Source organism: Lepidochelys kempii, chromosome 6 (assembly GCF_965140285.1).
Source record: "Lepidochelys kempii isolate rLepKem1 chromosome 6, rLepKem1.hap1, whole genome shotgun sequence".
Classification (NCBI taxonomy): domain Eukaryota; kingdom Metazoa; phylum Chordata; order Testudines; family Cheloniidae; genus Lepidochelys; species Lepidochelys kempii.
In genome coordinates this window covers 52817924-52838486 of record NC_136385.1, presented here as the reverse complement: position 1 = coordinate 52838486, position 20563 = coordinate 52817924, and the positions used below count along the sequence as shown (strand labels likewise).

The following is a 20563-nucleotide window of genomic DNA, read 5'->3' as shown; positions in this document are numbered from 1 at the left end:
CAGGCTAGACTCGCTGTGAAAGTACAAGTCAGAACAAGCCATTTATTTCACTCCTCAGCAGCTGCTGCAGCAAAAAAAGCTGCAAATGGAACTTCCAACCATCGTTTATCTGCTTGGCAACAGTTGTTGTGGTAAACATCCGGAGATAGTCTGTACACTGTCATAACTCATGTTTAACTTCCTTACTCTCTACATTAAATATTATCTTATTTTCAGTTGCTTCACCCAAAAGCAGAATGACAGTCTTCAGCCTGCACCAGAATGTGGTACAGCTGTGCAGCAGAGCCAAATACTTCAATAGAAAACCAAAAAGCTCAGGCAGAGAAATCATTGTTCTGGAATTAGACAACCATGCCATACGCCACCTTGAGGTGAGCAAAACATAATCACGAATGTTGACACTAGAATAACTCAATGGCGTGAGGAAAGAAACATAATTGTAATCCCAAAGGTAGAATAAGGGAGGTCACATTTGTTGCTGTTAATTACATGCAGTCCTGGTGAAGATATTTACAGGAAACTAGAGTGGGGTGAATAACTGGGAGGGAATGGCAGGGGGATGCAAAACATGTCAATGTCTGTTTGAACTTTAAAACAAATCCTCTTTTATTGTGTTCTCCCCACTTGCCATGCAAATCATAAGTTGATCACATGAGAAACCAAAGAGTTATGCTCATTCAGTCAGATAAGAGAATCATGCCATGTGAGATATGTGATCCACATGTCCAATTAAAATGGCACAGATTATGAATTCCAAATACTTGCAGTGTGCTTCCAGTTGATGAGACTGAGAATTATTTCCACTAATTTGACACAATAAATTTAAAATAATCATGATCTGTTAATGGATAATTTCCAAACTAGAATCAATAAAATACATTAGTTACTACATTTTTTCTCCCAGTATTACATGAAACTCTCATAACCATTCTCCCTGTTTTAAACTGGCTTAAGTGGAAAGTTTATTAAAAAAACCCAGCTTTATTAAAAAGTTTATTAAGAAAACTCAACAGTAAAAAAAAAAAAAAGTTGAATACAAAAGCGTCTGTTGACTTTAACGGTAGAGCCATTGTACCACAAATAACAACAGAAAAAGGAAACCACAAGAAGCTTTTTAAACATTCTGAAAACCAGCAAATTAACATAGACTCACACAACATTAAGGTAACAACTATACTAAGCATAGGCGCCGACTCCATGCGATGGAAACAAATTAATGGGTTCTTAGCATCCACCAGCAGCCCCACCGATCAACCCTCCTCCCCACCAGCGCCTTCCGCCTGCTGATGATCAGCTGTTCAGCAGCATGCAGGAGGCACTGGGGTGGGGAGAGGGAGGAGTAGGCCAGCATGGGCAGGATGAGGAGGGGAGGGGATGGAACAGAGCGGGAAGAAGTGGGGCAAGCAGGGATGGGAAGAGGTGAGGTGGAGCAGGGGCAGAAAGAGGTGGAGGTGGGGGTCTGGGTGAGGGGTGGAGTGGGGGTGGGGCCTGGGGCTGAGCGAAGGTCAATCACGCCCCAGGAACTCAGGAAGTTGGTGCCTCTGATACTAAGTAGAGCAAGACTGCTTAGACTACGCCCAACAAAGGAAGACATGCCAAAAGACAAGCAACCCATTCTGACCTCCTACCAACAAGTAATGGCAGGAAGAGAGATAATCCCCCAAAACAACAGATCTATTTTAAAATTTTTCATTCCAAACACAGTTTGTCCACCATGGACAGACTAATTCTCTCTCTCTCCTATTTTCAAGTGTCTGGAAAATAAAGACATGAAATCAAAACCCATTTTGTACTATTTTCTTGCAATCTACTACAGAATTATCCACTGAAATTAAGAATCTGGTACTTCATCTGTGTGCTCATCTGAGCACATAGGTGCCCAGTGATCTAATTTAGTTGCCAAAGGATCAATCGGAGCTCCCAAGTTCACAACTGGAAGCCCTGACTTAGGACCTGCTACAGCTCTCATAGAAGTCATCAAATGATTTCATTGGGAGCGGGATTGAACTGCCAAGTTTAATAATTAGATTCAACATTATATTTGTTGGGTGTGAGAGATACAGTCTAGATTCCGATCCAAACATTCCTGAAGTTGAAGTGCATTGGGGTCTGGAGGTCTTGTGAATTTTCACCCTTATTTTTTTTAATATGAGAGAAAAAATTCACTTGAGAATCAAATAATCATTTATCATTCAAAAATATTAAATTGTATACTAAACTATCTATGCCATTAGGGTTTATGCTGATCACCTACTAGGGCCAAAAAAAAATTAATCTTCTCTGTTGTATAATATTGTACAACTGGCCTGCTGAATATGTGTAGTGGTCAGGAGATTCAGAGGTGTCAGAGGCAAAATACTAGGTTGAATGTGCCATTGATATAGGTATGGCAACATTTGCATTCCTGTCTCGTACAGAATACACAGGAGGAATAAGCATGGCTCTATTTGTGTACTTGAGAAGCTACAAGTCCAATAAATTACTGGATCGATTTATGGCCAGGCACCTCAGCACTACAACCTTTAATGGTTTAAACCCTGGCTTCCCAGAAATGAATGTTATCAAAACCTGAGGAAGGGAAGAAAATATTATCTTGATACCATGTCTTAAAATGAGACACAAGCAAGTTATCAGCAAGTCTTTAAAAGACATTTTCCGCCTCACTGTTACTTTTGCTCCTTCAAAGCTTGAAATGTAAAACCACTACGTTTCTTCTTACCAAAACATTTACCCTTCTTTCCATGCATGCACAGATTTGTTACTGTAAGGTTGCTCATGGCCACAGATCTTTGCAAGCTTGTTTATTACCCCACAGATCTCAAGACTGCTGGGCTGCACAAACTGGTTTGTTATTGTGAGGATACTGCCTTGTGACTGAGCTCTGGGCGACATACGCTGGCTGCTTGTGAACAATGGTATACGCACCCTGATTTGTTATTGTAGGTTTTCTCATACTTGCTGGTTTGTTATTAAAGGCGACTTGTGAATGCTGGGCTGGGCATACTGTGTTGTTGTTGTAGGGACTCTCATGAGTGTTATGTGGCTATGGGGTGCAGGATTCAGCTTGCATCAGCTCAGTTCTGATCTGGAACTAAAGGGACCTGCCTATCAGCAGCAGGCAGTTAGCTGTCTGTGTAGCGTAATGCTGAGAAGCTCTGCTTACTTTGAGTCCTTTGATTTTGGGAAATAAATTCTGCTAATAATTTAGCAGTCTGGTTGTTGTTAACAACACATGTTACCAGGAATGGCAACTTTGCAGAGATCAGGAATGCTGGACATAGAAGAGAAAATAAGCAAACGGGATACTGTAGCTGTAGCTCACGAAAGCTTATGCTCAAATAAATTGGTTAGTCTCTAAGGTGCCACTAGTACTCCTTTTCTTTTTGCGAATACAGACTAACACGACTGTGACTCTGAAACCAGGCTCACAGACAGTCTTAAAGGAATCTGGGGAAAAGCTAAGATTGATTTCCAGATGTACCTACAAGCCATTGCAGTCACAAAAACGAAGCCTGGGCTGAAAGTCAAGCTGCTTCTCACCACAGCAAGCCAAGATATTTGAGGTGCTGAGTCATGTGAACATTTCCAATTTGGGGAAGGAAACAATGATGTTTCTTTAGGACAACTGGAAGCACACCGCATACCACTTAAAATTGAAACGTGAAATACACGTGTCAGTGTTGGCTGCTGATGGAGCATAAACTAACTATAGAAGTGCTTAAAGACAAACTTGGTTTTCAGCAACTTAAAAGTCTTGATTTGAATTCAGCTGGTGTTGATGGACCTAAAAGTATAGAAAGTCACAGAAAAAGGCATTGCGGAGTAAACAAATAATGTATCACATAATGTGTAGTAGCTCAATTTGATGAATAAAGGCCTCATCCAGAGTTCACTGAGGTCAATGGAAAAATTCTTGTGGGACCCTACACCAGTACAGGTTTGCTGTAGTAGTACAGAGCCCCATCTCACCCTCTGCCCATCTACAATATGCCGGCATAATTATACAATGCTGGGTTGTTGATTATTTCAGGGGTTTTTTTTCATTTTTTAAACTTTATTAGTTTTTCCAATATTTTAAGTTAAATTGACTTCTTGACAACTGAAGGGGAAATTAAGTCAAGATTCTCAGCTAATGTGGAAGTGAACTAAGTGAAAAAGAGAACTAAGACTGCTGCAATCCATGTTTTAAACATGGATCAAAGTAATCAGGAATTGCTGTAGAAACAAAGTGCTAACCTCCCTGACTCTTCATATTCTGAAGAATTATCTAGGATGACAATATTCTGCTTAAATGTTGGGAAATGCTTGTCCATGAAGGACGTTGGGATTAAAATATCCGGGAGAGCACAGAAATTTTGTTTTGGCCATGTACAAATGGAAACAAACACTGAAACTATTGCAAGAGTATGTACTATTTGCTTCAGATATAGGAATCGGCAAACGGAGAACCACTGTTGTCCCTTGGAAATGCTAGGATCAACCAATTTCATCTAAAAACAACGAGGAGTCCTTGTGGCATGTTAAAGACTAACAAATTTATTTGGGCATAAGCTTTCATGGGCTATAACTTACTTCATCAGATGCATGGAGTGGAAAATATAGAAGGAAGGAATAAATATACAGGAAGGAATAATATAAATGAAAAGATGGGAGTTGCCTTACCAAATGGGGGCGTCAGTGCTAACGAGGCCAAGTCAATTAGGGTGGATTTTAGCCATTCCCAACAGTTGACAAGTCTCTGAGTATCTGTTGAGAATGGGCCACGGTTGGGCATGTACCACATCCACCATGACTGAATTGGCCTCGTTAGCACTACAAAAAGTAATTTTCCCTCTGTTGATATTCATCCCTTCTTGTCAACTGTTGGGAATGGGCCACATCCACCCACATCCACCAGAAGTAAAGGAGGATGAAATAGGAAAAAAGCATGAAGTTAAAAGTAAGTCGGAGAAGGGAGTTGTTAGGCGAGAGGTTTAGACGGACTCAAGAGATTTTGGGGGGAAGGAGGAACTGAGCAGAGACGCAGTCAAGCACAGTTATAAAGAGCTTCAAAGGTGAGGACAAGAAGTTTCATGTTGATGCTGAAGGGGAGAAGAAGTCAGTGAAAGAGTTTTAAAAGAAAAGTGACAAGATCCTGTCAGGTTCTTGCAAAGCAAGGGCAAGTTCTTCACAGAAACCAGAGACATCTTGTCGGGCCTACAGAAACAGCTGATTCAGAGTACAACAATCTAGATGATCATAATGGTCCCTTCTGACCTAAATATCTATGAATATCTATGAATCAATCCAGAGGATCCAAGATCAGTAACTGTAGATGGGAAAGATTTGCCTATCCACCAGGAAATGACACATGTTGAAAGTCTGTCTCAGACAATTGCTTATTAGTGAAGATGCATGAAAAAATTCCTAATCAAGGTGACTAACTCTATTCTGCAAGGTTGGAAGATACTAAATGGGCATTCATCAACTTCATGCACCAAACCAGTAAGTTAAAGAGTGAAGGAAGAACTTTGTGTAAGCTTGAAAGCTTGTCTCTTTCGCCCACAGAAGTTGGTCCAAGAAAAGACATATTACTTCACGCACCCCACCTTGTCTCACCTTGGCATAGTCATGTGTTACCATGGTTATTGTTGTTTGTAGGGGGTTGTTTGTCTTGAGTATATTCCTTTCTCTTGGGAAAAAACAGTGTGTTTCAGGGGTTAATGAGTCATCTTGCAGAAGTTCAACCTGAACTTCCTGTGTGAGTCAGTGGGTAGATGATAGTGTGCTGTAATGCTGATAAATTGAGTTTAATCTGAACTCCCACAGTGTAAGTGATAAAGTCTGTTAATAACTTAGCTGGCTGATATTGCTAACACTTAAAGTGCTGGTCTACAACCAGTAGCTTGTTATTGTAGAGTTGCTTCTGAATGTCGGCTTGCACTTCCCTTGCTTTTGAAAAAAAAATTACTTACATTGGTGGACAACTTACTCACCCGAATAGTCCCACTGAAATCAGCAAGGGTTGCATAATCAAGCCAATGAAAAAGGTTATAAAGATCTATTTAATATAGATCTTTTTCCTGGATTCCTTCCTAGTTTGAATTTTTTTAAGACACCACATTCCAGAAAACATCCCTGGCCCTATGCGCTATTGTTGACTTTGAGAGCATTAGGAGGAAGTTTCCTCACAGCCTTCTCATATTTCTGAAACAGCTGCTATATGAATTCATAACTGTTGTCCTCTGTGAAAACAGGCAAAAGAAATAGGTCAAGTGGATAAAGCACTCGACTGGGATTTCAGGAGACCTGGGTTCTATTCCTGGCTCTGATACTTGCCTGCTGGGTGAACTTGGGCAAGTCACTTCCCCCTCTGTGCCTCTGTGTCCCCACCTGTAAAACAGGGATCATGATACTGATCTGCTTTGTGAAGTATTTTGAGTTCTACTGATGGAAAGCCATTAGAGAGAGAGAGAGAGGTATTATGATGTGCCATCCTTCAACAGTTTAATTCATTTGCTTCTCATTGTCTAGGCTCATCTGTGTTGTGTTACATAATGATATGTGTATACTTAAGTGATGAAATTCCAAGCTCCTTGGTACTTTATTCACCTACAACCTGGTCCCAACCCTGCTATTGTGTCAGAGTTTCCCTTCTAGCTCAAATGATGTAACAGTTACACAGAATCACTTATAGTGCTAGAAAAAAAGAGGAAATATCCAAATGCTGACTTCAGATTGGATCATATCAGCAAAATTGCATCCTATACTCCAGCCATTTCTGAGGAGATATCATATTGTGTCCATTAAGAAAGTACAGGCATCTGCGTTTTTCCTTCAGATGTATGGTTCCAGGGAGGATCAAGACAGGTGAGGCTAAGTACATATCATGCACGATGTAGTGTAGTGTACAGTTTACATTTTCTGGATGTAATAGGATACACTGAGGGTGTGTTACTTCACCATCAGCTCTGTTATTAGCACACTGCTAGAGCTCTCCGGCCCATTTACCTTGGGAGATATGGTTAGATGACATCTATTTGGCAATATCAGCAAATATTGTTGTATGAAGTAAATATTAACTTATCCCTTCTTGAGCCCAAAGCATCCCCATATCAACACAACAGTGTCTTGGATCTTGGATTGTGTGTGGCCATTCTATATGTTTGAAGCAAGTGTGTGCCCACTTTGCAGCAGCTGGGAAAGCCTAGCTTATATTCTATATTAACAGGCACTGTAATAATGTATAAGTAGACAGAAAGATGGATTCCAGTTTCCAAGTTTACTAATTGCTTGCACAGTGAGGGAAGGTTGCTGTGAGATGCAATGGTTTGCTCAACTGTAGTATATGTATTTACGGTACACTTTCATCGACAATTACCACTACAGTGCTGACTCCAAGTGAATACTCATTGAATGTAATAAAGACTTTGTTCAACCCAGCCCCCTGAGGTATGAACTGTACAGGTAAAACTGTACTCTCAGTCAAAGGTTAATAGAGAACAAAACCACTAATGTGCTGCAAACTGGACACAGTCTCTCTCACTCTGTTATAGACATATTGAATGTGGATAACCTCTAAGTTGTGGAGCATGCCTCTTTATGAAAGGAAAGGGACCAGGCCATCTGCCTCAATCCATATACTGAATAGTTTCAGACTAGAAAAAGAGAATGGCCTGCTACATTCAGTAGCCCTGGGATGCTATAAAGAGACTTAATAGCAGTGATACTCAACCTGTGCCCAACAGCTGCGTGAGTCTCGGTAGGGCCCTCCATGCAGCTCTCCTAGAATCCTTAGATCTGTGCGGCATTCCTCTGAGTCTGCCTGATCTCATGGAGAACACTACTCATATTACTGCTACACAACACGTCTGAAGCTTGTTGAGTGGGGAACACACTAAGAAAATAGATTAGCGATGCTAAGGTTATCTCCCATCCCACCAAGCACAGAGGGAATGGGGCTACAGGGAAAAGAGAGAACTGCAGTGAGATACAAAAATCAGCATGGTGCAACATGCTGACAAAGGATTCCACTATTGTCATCATGATGCTGGATTCAGTGTAGGATGATGCTGTCACAACACACACATCACAAAAGCACAAAGGATGTTCTGCTGTAATTGTTTCTCCATTCAGTGAGAAAGTGGCTCTCCAGCTCATTAAGTCTGAGCATCACCGCTCTAGAGGTGAAGAAGGATTTCTTCTTCAACAGCATTGGATGTCTTTTCACCTGAAAGGTCACTGCACTCCTCTGGTGGTTAATTGTAACTTCCAGAAAGTTATTCCCTGCAGGTTAGAAAATGAAATGTCTGCATCCTGGCTATGAAGAGAGGCACCATTACAGGTTGGTAGCACATATGAAGTCAGAGACTGAAGAATTTATTTCACACAAGGATCTTTTTTCCTGCACTAAAAACTGAAAGTGTTCAGATTTCACTTATCTCCAAAGGTGTCCAAAACGACTCTGATCTTTCTTGCCCTGGCAGACAGAGACATTTCATTAGTACCATTCTCCTGACAGCACTGGGAGCCAGGATCCCAGAATGACATCAGTATGGTTAAAAACACAGGGACGCAAGTCAGAGCTACATGGACAGGATGGCTGAAATTAAAAGGAACAGAAATATTTGTTGTGAGGGACAAAAATATAGTCCAGAACCAGAACATATTTGCTCCTGTAAACTTTCCTTTCATTCAAGTGTCCCCCAAGGCCCATTTCTTGAGAGCAATTGGTGGGGTAGATTTTTATTTCTTCTGAAGATGACGAGAGTACTGACCAAATTTAGACAAATTGGATTTAACCTTCTGTTACCTATTTAGACAGATAGGAACCTACAGAGACTGTCAGATTGCTTCAGCCAGATACCAGAGAGAGGGAAAATGAACAAAGGAGGAAAACATAATGACAATGATGGAAATAAGAAATGTAAAGGAAGCAGACTTCTGGGATCATCATATACAAAGGAATTAGTTAAACGGAATACCAACAGCAGCTGCAAGTTACTCTGAAGAAGCACAGAAAATTAAAGATAGATGTTTCTGCATACTGAGAATAATGAGGCCCATGTAATGGTGGTCTGCAGTCTAGGAGGGACAAGGTTTGCAATTTTTAATCTGCTTGGGGAGGCATGATATTTTAATGTCATTTAGCCATGAAAATCCATGAGTACCAAACAATATAAGTAGCTGCTACATTTGTAACATTCTAGGAATTGTCATCTGGACTAGAAAATGAAAAATAAAAAAAAATACATGATTTTAAAATTAATTTAAATCAATTTTAAGACTGATTTTTTTAACATCAATTTGGGGCAAAGGTTTGGGTCAGCTCTTATTTTGTTCAAATAGTTTTGAACATCCCTAATTTAAAAAAAATGACAAATCTGAATCAAAACCTTGGATTTGAACACTTTTAAATAGGAAACTGCAACCTGTGTCCACTTCTACTTAAGAAAAATCGAATGACAGTGAATGGTAAGAGCTGAAAGGTTTTAGGATTATGTGCAGGTAGCATTTATGCATTGAAACAGGAAATTGGACAGCAATGTCAACAAAAGGGACAAACGCTTCATTCAAAGTGTGTTTTTTTACAAATTTGCTGCAGAGGAAATTAATCTGAATTGACTTCACAATATATATAGTTTCTCTTTCCCTGTTAAAAATATATTCTTTATTCCTATCATTACATTTTATGCATAAAAACATTAATGAAGGGTGAATAACAAAAACGGTTACTGAAAATTTGAAGAAGCTTCAGCAAAACAGAGGAACATTAAAGTACTCTATACATTCTATAACTGGTCAGATAAACCACGAGAAAGGGAAGGGACAGAAAAATTAACAGTAGCTATCTAATGGGAAGAGGATGAGGAGGAACAGGAAAGTGAGTGAAAGTGAAATGGGAAAGGAAGATGAAAGGGAGAGGCAACCAGGCCACACCTTAGCTGTTTTCAGTATTAATGAATCATTTCCCTCTACAGTTTGCATAATGACACTCTTTCTTGAACCCTCCCTGCTAACTATTCATATTCCCAATATGGCAACTTCATCTAGTAGGTGGAGGCCTGGAATGTGAGTAAGGAGACTTGGGATCTGTTCCTGTCTGACACTGAGTTGCCATGTCACTTCACATCTCTGTAATCACAATGTTCCCAATGGCAAATGATGGCTATTAAGTCTTACCCATCTGTGTAAAGTGGTTTGAGATCAGATGAAAAGCCCTAAACGTTATTATTGTTAAATTCACAGAAAGGATAACAGGGTTCTATTCAAATACAGGTCACATTCTAAGCATCCCCAAGTGCCTGGAAATAGCTCACTGCTGAATGTGAATACGCTGAAAGAACATACTTAGCACATCTACCCACATATGCCACACCCTATTGATTTAAAGGCACCCATCCAATAACACAAAAATACTCCATGGAAATCCAGTACCAAGAATGCATTTCCCATTGGGGCCCACTCAGTTCAGCAGCTCCCCAAAGTGAAACATATACCAGTCTCCAAAAACAATGTTATAACAGGCACTTGACTGTAATTTATTCTGCGGCAATTTAAATATTTACAAAACCAGACATTAATGGTGTAGTTCAGTGTTTCTCAACCTTTCCAGACTACTGTAAACCTTTACTGAAGCCCGAGCCCTGCCACCCAGGGTTGAAGCATGTATCTTAGCTTCACAGGGCCCCCGGAGGCATGGGGCCACACACAATTGCCCTGCTTTCCACCCCCCAACGCCAGCCTGCACTTGCAACCCCTCCCCCTCCCCAACCAGTCCCACAACCTTCCCAGGTTGAGAAACACTGGTCTAGATGAGTTGACATACCCCCTGGAAGACCTCTGCATACCAACCAGGGTACACACACCTCTGGTTGAGAACCACTGGTGTAGTTGACTATCACTGCTTACTAGCTGCTTTTCAAACAGCTTTATTTGCAGCAACAGAGATGGAAGTTTTACCACAGTCTGATATTATTTTTGCAAACACACAGCACAGCGTATCAGTGTGCAACCGTAGTTTGATAGTGCATGGAGTTCCAACGATCACAGAGATTCCAAGCCTACTGAGATGACTTCAGTCATGAGTAAAAAAAGCCAACCTACATACTTTCCAGCTGTGGATATATTTAAAATTCAGGTCTTCCCTGTGAGTTTTACTTTGAATTGGTGTGATTGCTTCAGCTTCAGAGTGAATAATAAAATTACAGCCTGCCCTTTAACTTGTTTTAATTCTGTCTTTTTTGCTTTGTGACACAGTGGATAAAGGATGTTGTACACAAAGAAGTTAAACTGCATTGTACAACATAACCGGCATTGTAACGAAGACTGACTGGAAAACCCCAGAGACATGATCTGTATCTCTTTGGTGCATAAGAGAGTTCAATTCCCTTGTTAATACTACCCACAGACCCTAAATACTGATGCAGACATCATTAGAAAGGAAACCAAGTCATGGAACTACTCATCAACCAAATGCACTGGAATTAGCTGGAGTTTCAATTTGAGAGAAGCTCCTCTAAGAAACCTCCTTCTCTGTGTCATTTCTTGTTACTCTTCTCCAATTCATTCATATGCGGAAATTCCCCTTTCATGCTTTGGGTGGGGTCTGCTTCAGCAGGCACAGGAAAATCACAGCCAGCTGCTACTGTTCTAGCTGATACCACTGCAAGGGAGACTGTGGTTTGAAGGGTAAGGAAGTGACAAGAAATCAAATCTGACCCTCACTGCCTTGTGTAAAGGGACTGTTGTCCCCTTACTGACATTCAGTGGGGCTGTTTTGGTTGGCTAGCTACCAGTACTAAAAGGGGAAGGGTTGATGGGTAATCAGGACCCTGAGACTGACAGTCCCCAGGAACAATGGGGAGAGGCCAACGCTCCAGGTCAGCCTCATTGACAGGGCGGGCAGGCTAATCAGGGAGTCAGGAGGCCAGGGTGGGTCCCGTCCTCCATGTGAGCTGTATTTGCCTGAGTCAGACAGGGTGGGGCTGAGCTAAGGAGAAAGCAGGGGCCTGAGCTTAGCTGGGGAGCAGAGATGTACCAGATCCAGAGGGGCCAGAAAAGCAGCCCAGAGAGAGCAGACCCTGTGCTGGGAGCAGGGCTGCAGCCACAGAGCAAGAGACAGAGCCCAGAGAGAGCAGACCTGCCCTGGGAGCAGAGCTGTAGCAACCAGAGCCAGAGGGGCCAGAGAAGCAGCAGTGCTGAGTTAGAGTGGAGCTGGAGCTGAGACGGAGTGGTGGAACTGGGGCTGGAGCAATCTGGAGCCAGGTGCTGTGAGCAGCTGGGGAGAGCTAAGGAGGGACCCTGGGCAAAGGGCCCAGCGCAGAAAGACACCCCCAGCCAAAGGTCCTTGCATGCCAGACTGTGAGAGGGATCTTAACCGAATGGGGGGCTGACGCTGGGAAGAAGGGTCCCACCACCCAAAGCCCGGAGGTATGTGGCCACCACCAGAGCAAGTGTCCAACCTGCAGCATCCCTGCTACACAGCTAGGGCCTGAGAAGAAGGCCTGGGACCTACAAGGAACAGACTGTAAACTGCCCTGACGTTACAGAGACACTGTTTGTAATGTTCCCTGCCACAGAGCGGGGTGATGTGTTTTCCTTTAACCTTTCCAATTTTTCTTATTCCTTTTTAAACTAATTGCTGATTAAATAAATTGTATTTGCTTTAAATCATATGTAATGATCAGTGGGTCAGAGAAGTGTCCACTGCAGAGAGAGTACACCGGAGTGGGGACACACTAGCCCCTGTCCTAGGTGACCACAGCAAGGTTGTGGGTCGAGCCCCCCAGGAATCCTGGGTCCAGCCTTGGTGGGGTTACAAGGACTCTCCCAGACAGAAGAGTAGAAGGGGAGTCCTCGAGGGCAAGGAGGCCTCTGGGTAAAGGAAGTGGGAGTAAGGACTCAGATCCTTCTGCTAGCCCATTTCACCGGGGTAGTGCAGAAGTCAGAAAGTTCCCCACAATAGCGCGACCATTCCCCCACTTACATTTGCTACTAGGATTGTAACAACAGCCATAGTGGCCATTATAAATTACATACCAACTTACTGGATGTGGTAAGGCTTGCTTTGGAGGGATTATTGCTTCTTTATGGGTGATGGACAATTGTGATTTCTCGGGCCAATGCACTGTTGCATTCTTTTTAAATTTAGGAAAGAATATTACAGTGGGCAGTGCCTGTTCCATTATTATCCTCTCTGTGAAATTACATTACACAGTAGGTAATTATGCAAATTCAATTATGGACATGTATAAAGCAATTAAAATGGAAGTCTAGGTTAAATATAGATAGATAGATATATACATATTGATATAGGAAATGGAAACGCAAGTGTTTAAGGTATAGATTTCCTTTCCCCAATTCTGATTCTGTATTTTGAAAGGATCACTCACTATCACAGCCAGAAACACAGAATATACAAGAGAACAGTAGTTGGAATGGGAAAGGGCTGCTAAAAAACTGTCAGAATCCCCCAGAGTCTTGTCCCTGTAGATTCCATCTTTTTCAAAGCTATGGGCATCACTTCTCTGCTGATGATTACTTTTCTCCACTCGGTTTAGTCTGCCACTTTCTCTGATGTTTTCTGAAGCTTAACATGCTCAAAATTAACTATGTTTCCATGAAACCATCTCTTCTCTGGCAACAACACAAACATTTTCTACTACCTAGTTTTTGCCTGTGAATCTGCTCATATCCGGACCTTCACCAAATCCAGTGTCTACAAAAAATATTTTTCTCTTTAACCCAACTGTCAAATCTGTAGACTATGCTCTAGCTATATCCCAGCTGTATTACTGCAACCTCTCTTCTCTCTGGACTCTGCTTCTCATCCCTCTTATCCATCTTATTTTACTGCTAAGGACAACAACCTACTTCCCTTTGCTCCTTGAAAATAGGCCTGAGAACTGATCGGTTCCACAAAGCAAACTTGCTGGAATGGCCGTATGTTGGTCTACACCTTATTGTTCCGTATGGTCTCGAAGCTCTTCTGCACAAGGATTCTGAGCATTTTTTGGCACACTCTAACGACTGAAGAACCCTGTGTCCATTTGTGGTGCAATATAAATAGCAGCAGCAATAATAATAATAATTAATAATAATAATGTTTCAAGTCCTGGTCCTTAAGAGTGCAGGGCGTAGTCCCACAGAGGAGGACATATCTCAGATATGGTTCTGATCCTTCACTTAATCTTAACTGAAATGATGAGTTGCTTCAACAACACTACACACAACAACACACCATGTGTATAAGAGAGCTTAGCTTAAAGGGTTTTCAGCACTGTGATGCCATTTCCCTCCCCTTCATTTAAGCCTCACTCCCGCTCCCTCTGTATATGCTGCCACTGCGGAAGCCACCACTGACCAAAGAACTAACAGCACCCACTCCAGACAATGCAATACCACCCCCAACTGCAGTCTGTTGGCTTGGCACAGAGAGCCTAAGGGCAGATTTGTACCTTTCCATTAAACGACTACAGCAGTTCAAGCCAATCGTTATTAAAATCTAGTTACTGAGAGCTTTGGGAGAATAGCCAACGTATACAATGGTATATCCTTTCTGAAATAAACTAGCACAAAAGGCTTATTCAAATTGTTTTACGTACAGGTTTGCATAAGAGATATGTAGCCTAAATGGCAGGTAGGATCCCTTTCTCTCGTTGACTGATTGATAAATTATAGTATCCCTTTCTTTTCACCTCCTCTTGTGGTGCAACTTTGGCCACCACTTCTACGCCGATGGGCACTCTGCCTCTCTCTCTCAATGACATTCCCAGCTCTCCTTTTTCTTTGCATCTTAGATCTCTGACACCACTCCATCAATTGGAGCCATGTACTGGTGCTTGAGTAAACAAGAGGTAAACATAAAAGCACTGAGGTGACAGTGTCCATGACAAATGGATTTTGTTAGATTCCCAAGAACTGGCTAGTAGAAAACTGAGGTGGAAGGATAAATCGTTTCCCTCCAAAGCAACTCAAGGCAATTGCTGTTACAATGAGACTCTGTTACAGGCGCAGCTAGTTTCCCCAAACACTGTTGTGCCTGCGCCACATCAAATTTTAAGGTCATTTTGTCATCCTGGGCATCTGGTTTTCCGATTTTGAAAAATTTAGTGCTTTTATTTCTGAAAATAAGTTATTTATTCTGGTATTGGTAGTCACACTATACAAGTATAAAAAGCAGGTTGCTCATCTCCAAACTCCTTTGTTTGTTCTAAAACCTCACCAGTTAACCCCAAAAGAAAGCTTTAAAGATAGGTCAGAAAAATGCACCATTGCCATAAAGCTCTTCCAGATTTCAGTCACAGTTCATAGCAGTTAAGTTTCTTTTCAGCATGCCTGTCCTAGTTTTTGCATCTCAACCCTGTATTCGTTAGCCTTTAGTTCAGCTTGTGTGAACCTAATAATACAGCTATTGTACGCCAGGAGGGTTGGGTCCCTCCCCACCACCACCAACTGTCTGTTTTACAGCATTGGTATAGCAAAATAAATAAATAGCTGTTTCTACAGTTTAATTTAGAACAGCTCTGCTGAAGCTCAGTTGCCTATTGTACTTCAGTTCTTAGTTTAAACTTAACTTTGACGATCTACAGTTAACCTCTCGAGTATTTGTAGCTGTACTTAACATGCACTTTTTTTCCTTGCATGTTAAAAAGAAAAACAGCACAAGTATATTTTGGTATGATTTTCACTGGAAAAAAAACATAGAGATAATAAAACTTTCCTCAAAAATGCGCTGGTGTGACAAGCAGGCTGCTAGCTGGCTGGCTGGATAGCAGCTGCTGTTTGAAGCATAAACTTATTAGCAAACATTAGACTTTTCATTCATACACTACTTACGTGTCTCTGCTAAACAAAGCTGCAGCAAGCATAATCCAAAAGTTGCACACAACAAAAAGTTGCTCATTGTTTCTTAGAGTTACTTTGCCAAAACTAAGGAGATCCTTGAAGGGTGCACAAATCAAAAAAGCCTTGTTCAGCCTGCAGTCAATGAGCTCTGAAGTTTGCTGCAGTTTTTATTCCGATTCTAAAGAAATTGAAACAGTGACATAACAGGGAGGGGGAGCTGAATCAAAAGTCACACCCATGTAGAAACAAAAGTAGAGGGCGCAAGGGGCGGGGGTGGGGGGAAGCTACTACTTCTGAGTAAGCAGCTACAGCAGGGTTTTAAAGAGGCACCAAGACTCTTTTACTCATGAGTGTAATATTACTGCTTCTTCGCTGGAAAGTTTCTGCAACGGCTCACAAGTTAGCTTAGAAAGGGACTGACTGTTATCAGCATCCACTCCCTTAGCCTGTTTAAAAGCCTCTTTATTATAAGAGACAGAAGAACATAAAATATCTGAGTTTTAGAAACCCACCAAAGCATCCGCAACTCTCCAAAAACATTTCTAAATGATATTTTTCTCTTTCCATTTTCTCTCCCTCATTTTCCAATGAATTAAGCGCTGGCGAAAAAGCACTACAGTGACAGCACAGGGATACAATGTCCAGGTGAAGCACAGGTAGATTAGATTTCCTTCACACTTACCTTCTGGCAACATGCCTCTGTTCTGATCTGGAGAGACCACCACTGCAGTAAGTATGAGGGTACAGCTCAGTCTCCATGGCCCATTGAATTCGTGGCCTCTCTGCAGACATCACCAACAAGAGAGGTAAATAGCACCAGTTATAATGGTGGGTTGTTTTGTGTCAGAGACATCAGATGCTCACTGGGAGCTGGGTTGAAACCAATGATTCCTTATTTTTATGGTGTAAGAGGGGAAGGACTTATTTACTTTATTCCAAAAAGACAATGTAAGAGTCAGTGAAAGTTTGACATTTTTTGTTTTCTATATGTACATATATTCATTGCAGTGTTGGGTTTTATGTTAATTTAATGCTGTTGAAAGGTGCCAGTGAAAAGACTTGGACACTGCTTATGCATGGGCGGGTACAACATGGGCACTAAAAGTGTAAACTCCCGCCATCCTGCCCTGTCCTGTTCATGCTTCACGGTCCATCCATACCTCGACATCCCAGCTGATGTCAGTTATAGTGGTAGTTTACATGAAGTAGACATCGCTTCACTTGGCACTGGACAGAGACCACAGTGCCCATTACACATCAACCTTTAACAACGAGGAGATGGCAATGGCTTTCAGTCACTATTGATAATATTTAGTCCTGCCTTGAGTGCAGGGGACTGGACTAGAAGACCTCCCGGGGTCCCTTCCTGTCCTACGATTCTATGATTGATCAGGGCTAGATTTCAATGAGCAACCTACAGATTAAAGTTTCTATATCATTTTACTATTGATACTGTTGAACCATCCGTTCCACACATTAAAGATCTTTTATATACATTTTTAGTTTTGCATAAGATAAACAATGGAAAAGTATAGAGCACAGGTTCTCCCAGCCACAGGCACTAAATCTTTACACAACTAAGGAAATTTCAGGACTTTCACTTTTGAATGTGATTTGGGAAATAACACACAGTGTTTCAGGATGTGCCTGTAAAACTTAGCAGGAGACCCAGTGCTTTCACATACAGGGGAACAGTAAGTTTTCAACTGGCGAATAGAGGCGGGTTCAAGGACACTCTTAGTCTCTAAAGGAAAGTGATGGAAGGTCCCAATCTGGGGCACCTTTCAAACTTGATTGGACAAATCTCTAGGAAATGTATTATAAAGCACTGGATTAGGCCAGGATGGTGAGAGACAGTGGATGAACTGGATCATCTAATAGGTCTTTCTAGTATCTAATTTCATTATATGAAATAGAAAATCCAGAGTGAAGTTAGGTTCTGGGAGTATTTACAATGCAGACATAATGAATCTACTGAGAGCAGTGACTGCTTTTGTAAACATTTCTAATAAATCATACTTAAAGATGGTTGGCTCCCCCTTCCTCGGCTAGCCCCAATTTTAGCAGCAGCTCTAGAATATCTAATGGGACATGGTCAAAGTGGAAGCCTTTCCTCAAATCATGCAGAGTTTTGTTTCTTATGTAGCTTACAACTTCAAAGTCACACTTAAAACATATTCACTGAGTGGATATAATGATTTCTCTTCGTTTAGGCATGTTTTCTAATCTTTTAATCATTCCCATGGCTCTTTTCTAAGCACTCTCCAGTTTATCAACATCCTTTTTGAATGGGGACACCAGAACTGGTCACAGTATTCCAGCAGTGGTTGCACTAGTATCAAATGCAGAGGTAAAATAACCTCTCTACTCCTTATTGTTTCAAAAGAAAATTTGTATTGTTCATAGGCTTATAGCCTATTGTGAGTGTATTATAGCCTATATTTCTCCACTTGTAAAGCTAGACTACCTTTGGACTATGGGCCAGATTATGAAAGGTTTAGGTGTTCTAGGATGTGTATAGGCACCTACTGGGATTTTCAAAAATCTGGCCATATGTGTCTATTGGACTTCACTCATTGGAAGGAAAACATGTAACCAGTGTTGTAAAACTCTAAAAAACTACATGAAACAGCTGTTTTTACACATAAGACATCACTGTTTTAAGGCCCAACCAGCTTTAGAAACAAAAAGCCAGCTCTTCAGCTGATGTAAATTGGAGAGTTTCATTGACTTAAAAGAAACTATGCCCATTTACAGTGGTTGAGGATCTTTCTCAAAAGCCTTTCCCCTCTGGAAATGGGAATTCTTGGCTTTCTACTGGAATAAAGCTTCCACTTCTAGCCTCTGTGGGTCCCAAGGCAACAGATCATAAACCCGTCACTCATCCAGGACTGAATATAATCCTGCACCTCAAAATAGTGTAATTTTGGGGAAAATTCCACATTGGGGTGGGGTTAGAAAATATTTCTTTGGTAGATTGTTGTATGGGACTGTACAGGGATTTGGAATGTTAGTAGTAGTCCAGGTGCATAGATGGATTAGTGCATAGTTCAAGAAAGGCAGTCAGAGGTACATGATAAACGCAATTTATCACATGGATGTCACCCCATGTGATAAACTGCAGAGCCAGGTGATAAATTGCGTTTAGTATGTACTTTTTTCCACCTCACCTGCCCTCTGCCCACTAATTCATCTCCCTAGGACTTATTCTAACATTCCAAACTATTAAGCAGCTTCAAACAGTTGTCTTTAAACAATGCCTGACACAAAACTATTTCCTCCTTTTCCACCCAAATGTGGAATTTCTCCCCCCAAAATACATTGGCCTGAGGGGTAGGTTGATCATAATTTAGCTCAGATTTAGGGTCCACAATGCTAGATGGCTAGAAAAGGGAGCTTTATGACATTGGAGAAAGGAATTGCCTATCGTTTTAGTGGAACATGCAGCACTTATGTTTAACCTGAGACAACACCATGACATAGGCACATAAAAACCCTCGGCCAGATCCTCAACTGAAGTAAATCAGCACAATGCCATTGATTTACCAGAACTGAGGATTTGGACCCATGAAATTATTAGGTACCAAAAGGATATTTTTATAGGAAAATATTAGAAGTTTCTAAAATATATTTATTAGAGTTTTTTTACTCCCTCAGTCCTCTGTACAGTTGGATTCATGGAATTAAAAGAACTTGGCTACAAAGTCAGAAAAACATCAAAAATAACACAACTAAAAATGTTAAACTCTCTCAAACTTTTTCTAAAATGGCTTTTCTGTAAAACATCTGGAATATGGTATAGATAGAAGTTTTACCATTCATTCGAGCACCTGAATAACTCATTCTTTGTTTCATCATTCATGGTTAATCTGTTTTGCTCCTCTGTTCCCACTCTGAAATCTTGTTTGCTAAATTTCAGCCTAGCTTTAATTGTCATGGCTAATCCTGAAACAAGGTTTTATAATGGAAATGGTCCTAAAGTTTCCTTGTAGCAAACACTGCTTGAGTGCACCTTTCCTTGGGCTCCAGGAGCTGACAGGGAGGGGATAACAGAGTCTGTGCTGAGTAGTTGGAGAAGCTGCTTCTTTGGCTTGAGGGCAAAGCACTCCCTTGGGAAGTTGGGCACCTGATTCTATTCCCATCAACCTTTTGTTCCCAGATGTAATTTACAGCCTGAGTCCTGCACAGCATTAGGAAGATGAACAATGGCCCCCAGCCGTTTACTTCTAAAAAGAAAAGCAACCCAGAACGGTACCTTCATGTTCAGCCTCCTCAGCTCTCAGTCTGTGTTGCTGCTTTGCCTCAGTTCTCCCGAACACAAGTTAGACCAATACAGAGCAAAAACCACAATGGCTTCAGATATTCAAATTTATTGTCAAGGACACTTTACAAACGCCCTTCTACTTTAGAACACGTGCCTCCACCAGTTTCCTTAAGCTAATGTTTAATCAAAGCATTTGGTCCCTGGCCAGCCCATAGAGCTTGCAGCACTGCACAGAGTAGTCAGATTGCCCATCCCACTTTATAATCTCCCCACCATCTACCACTTCCTACATGTGTGTTTGAGACAGGGAGGCATAGTGGGAGATCTACACAGAGCACACTAGAGATGCAGTCACAAGCCAGAAGTGTGTGCTAGCATGCAGCAGAGTCATACTGAATGCATTAGTTATTAACCAAGTCAACATTATGTGGAGTTTCGGGGGAAGGGGGGAAATAAGCTCTCTCTGTAGGT

General features: G+C 41.4%; 1 protein-coding gene across 35 annotated transcripts in view; it reads right to left on the bottom strand.

Moving 5' to 3' along the window:
- The window catches only part of CD44 (CD44 molecule (IN blood group)), a 106964-nt gene extending 86715 nt beyond the window's left edge, over nt 1–20249 (bottom strand). For 21 of the 35 annotated variants that reach the window (XM_078853258.1, XM_078853260.1, XM_078853275.1 and 18 more), the window contains exons 1-2: nt 20084–20248; nt 16511–16610 (exon numbers count right to left, since the gene is read on the bottom strand). In XM_078853258.1, the coding sequence (XP_078709384.1) occupies nt 16511–16610; nt 20084–20089 (106 nt within the window). In that variant the 5' untranslated portion in view covers nt 20090–20248. Of the gene's footprint in view, nt 1–15819; nt 16007–16510; nt 16611–20083 lie in introns of those variants that run through there. The other 14 variants (XM_078853265.1, XM_078853268.1, XM_078853264.1 and 11 more) reach the window with 4 other exon arrangements.
- Between the last annotated feature and the right edge of the window lie 314 nt (nt 20250–20563).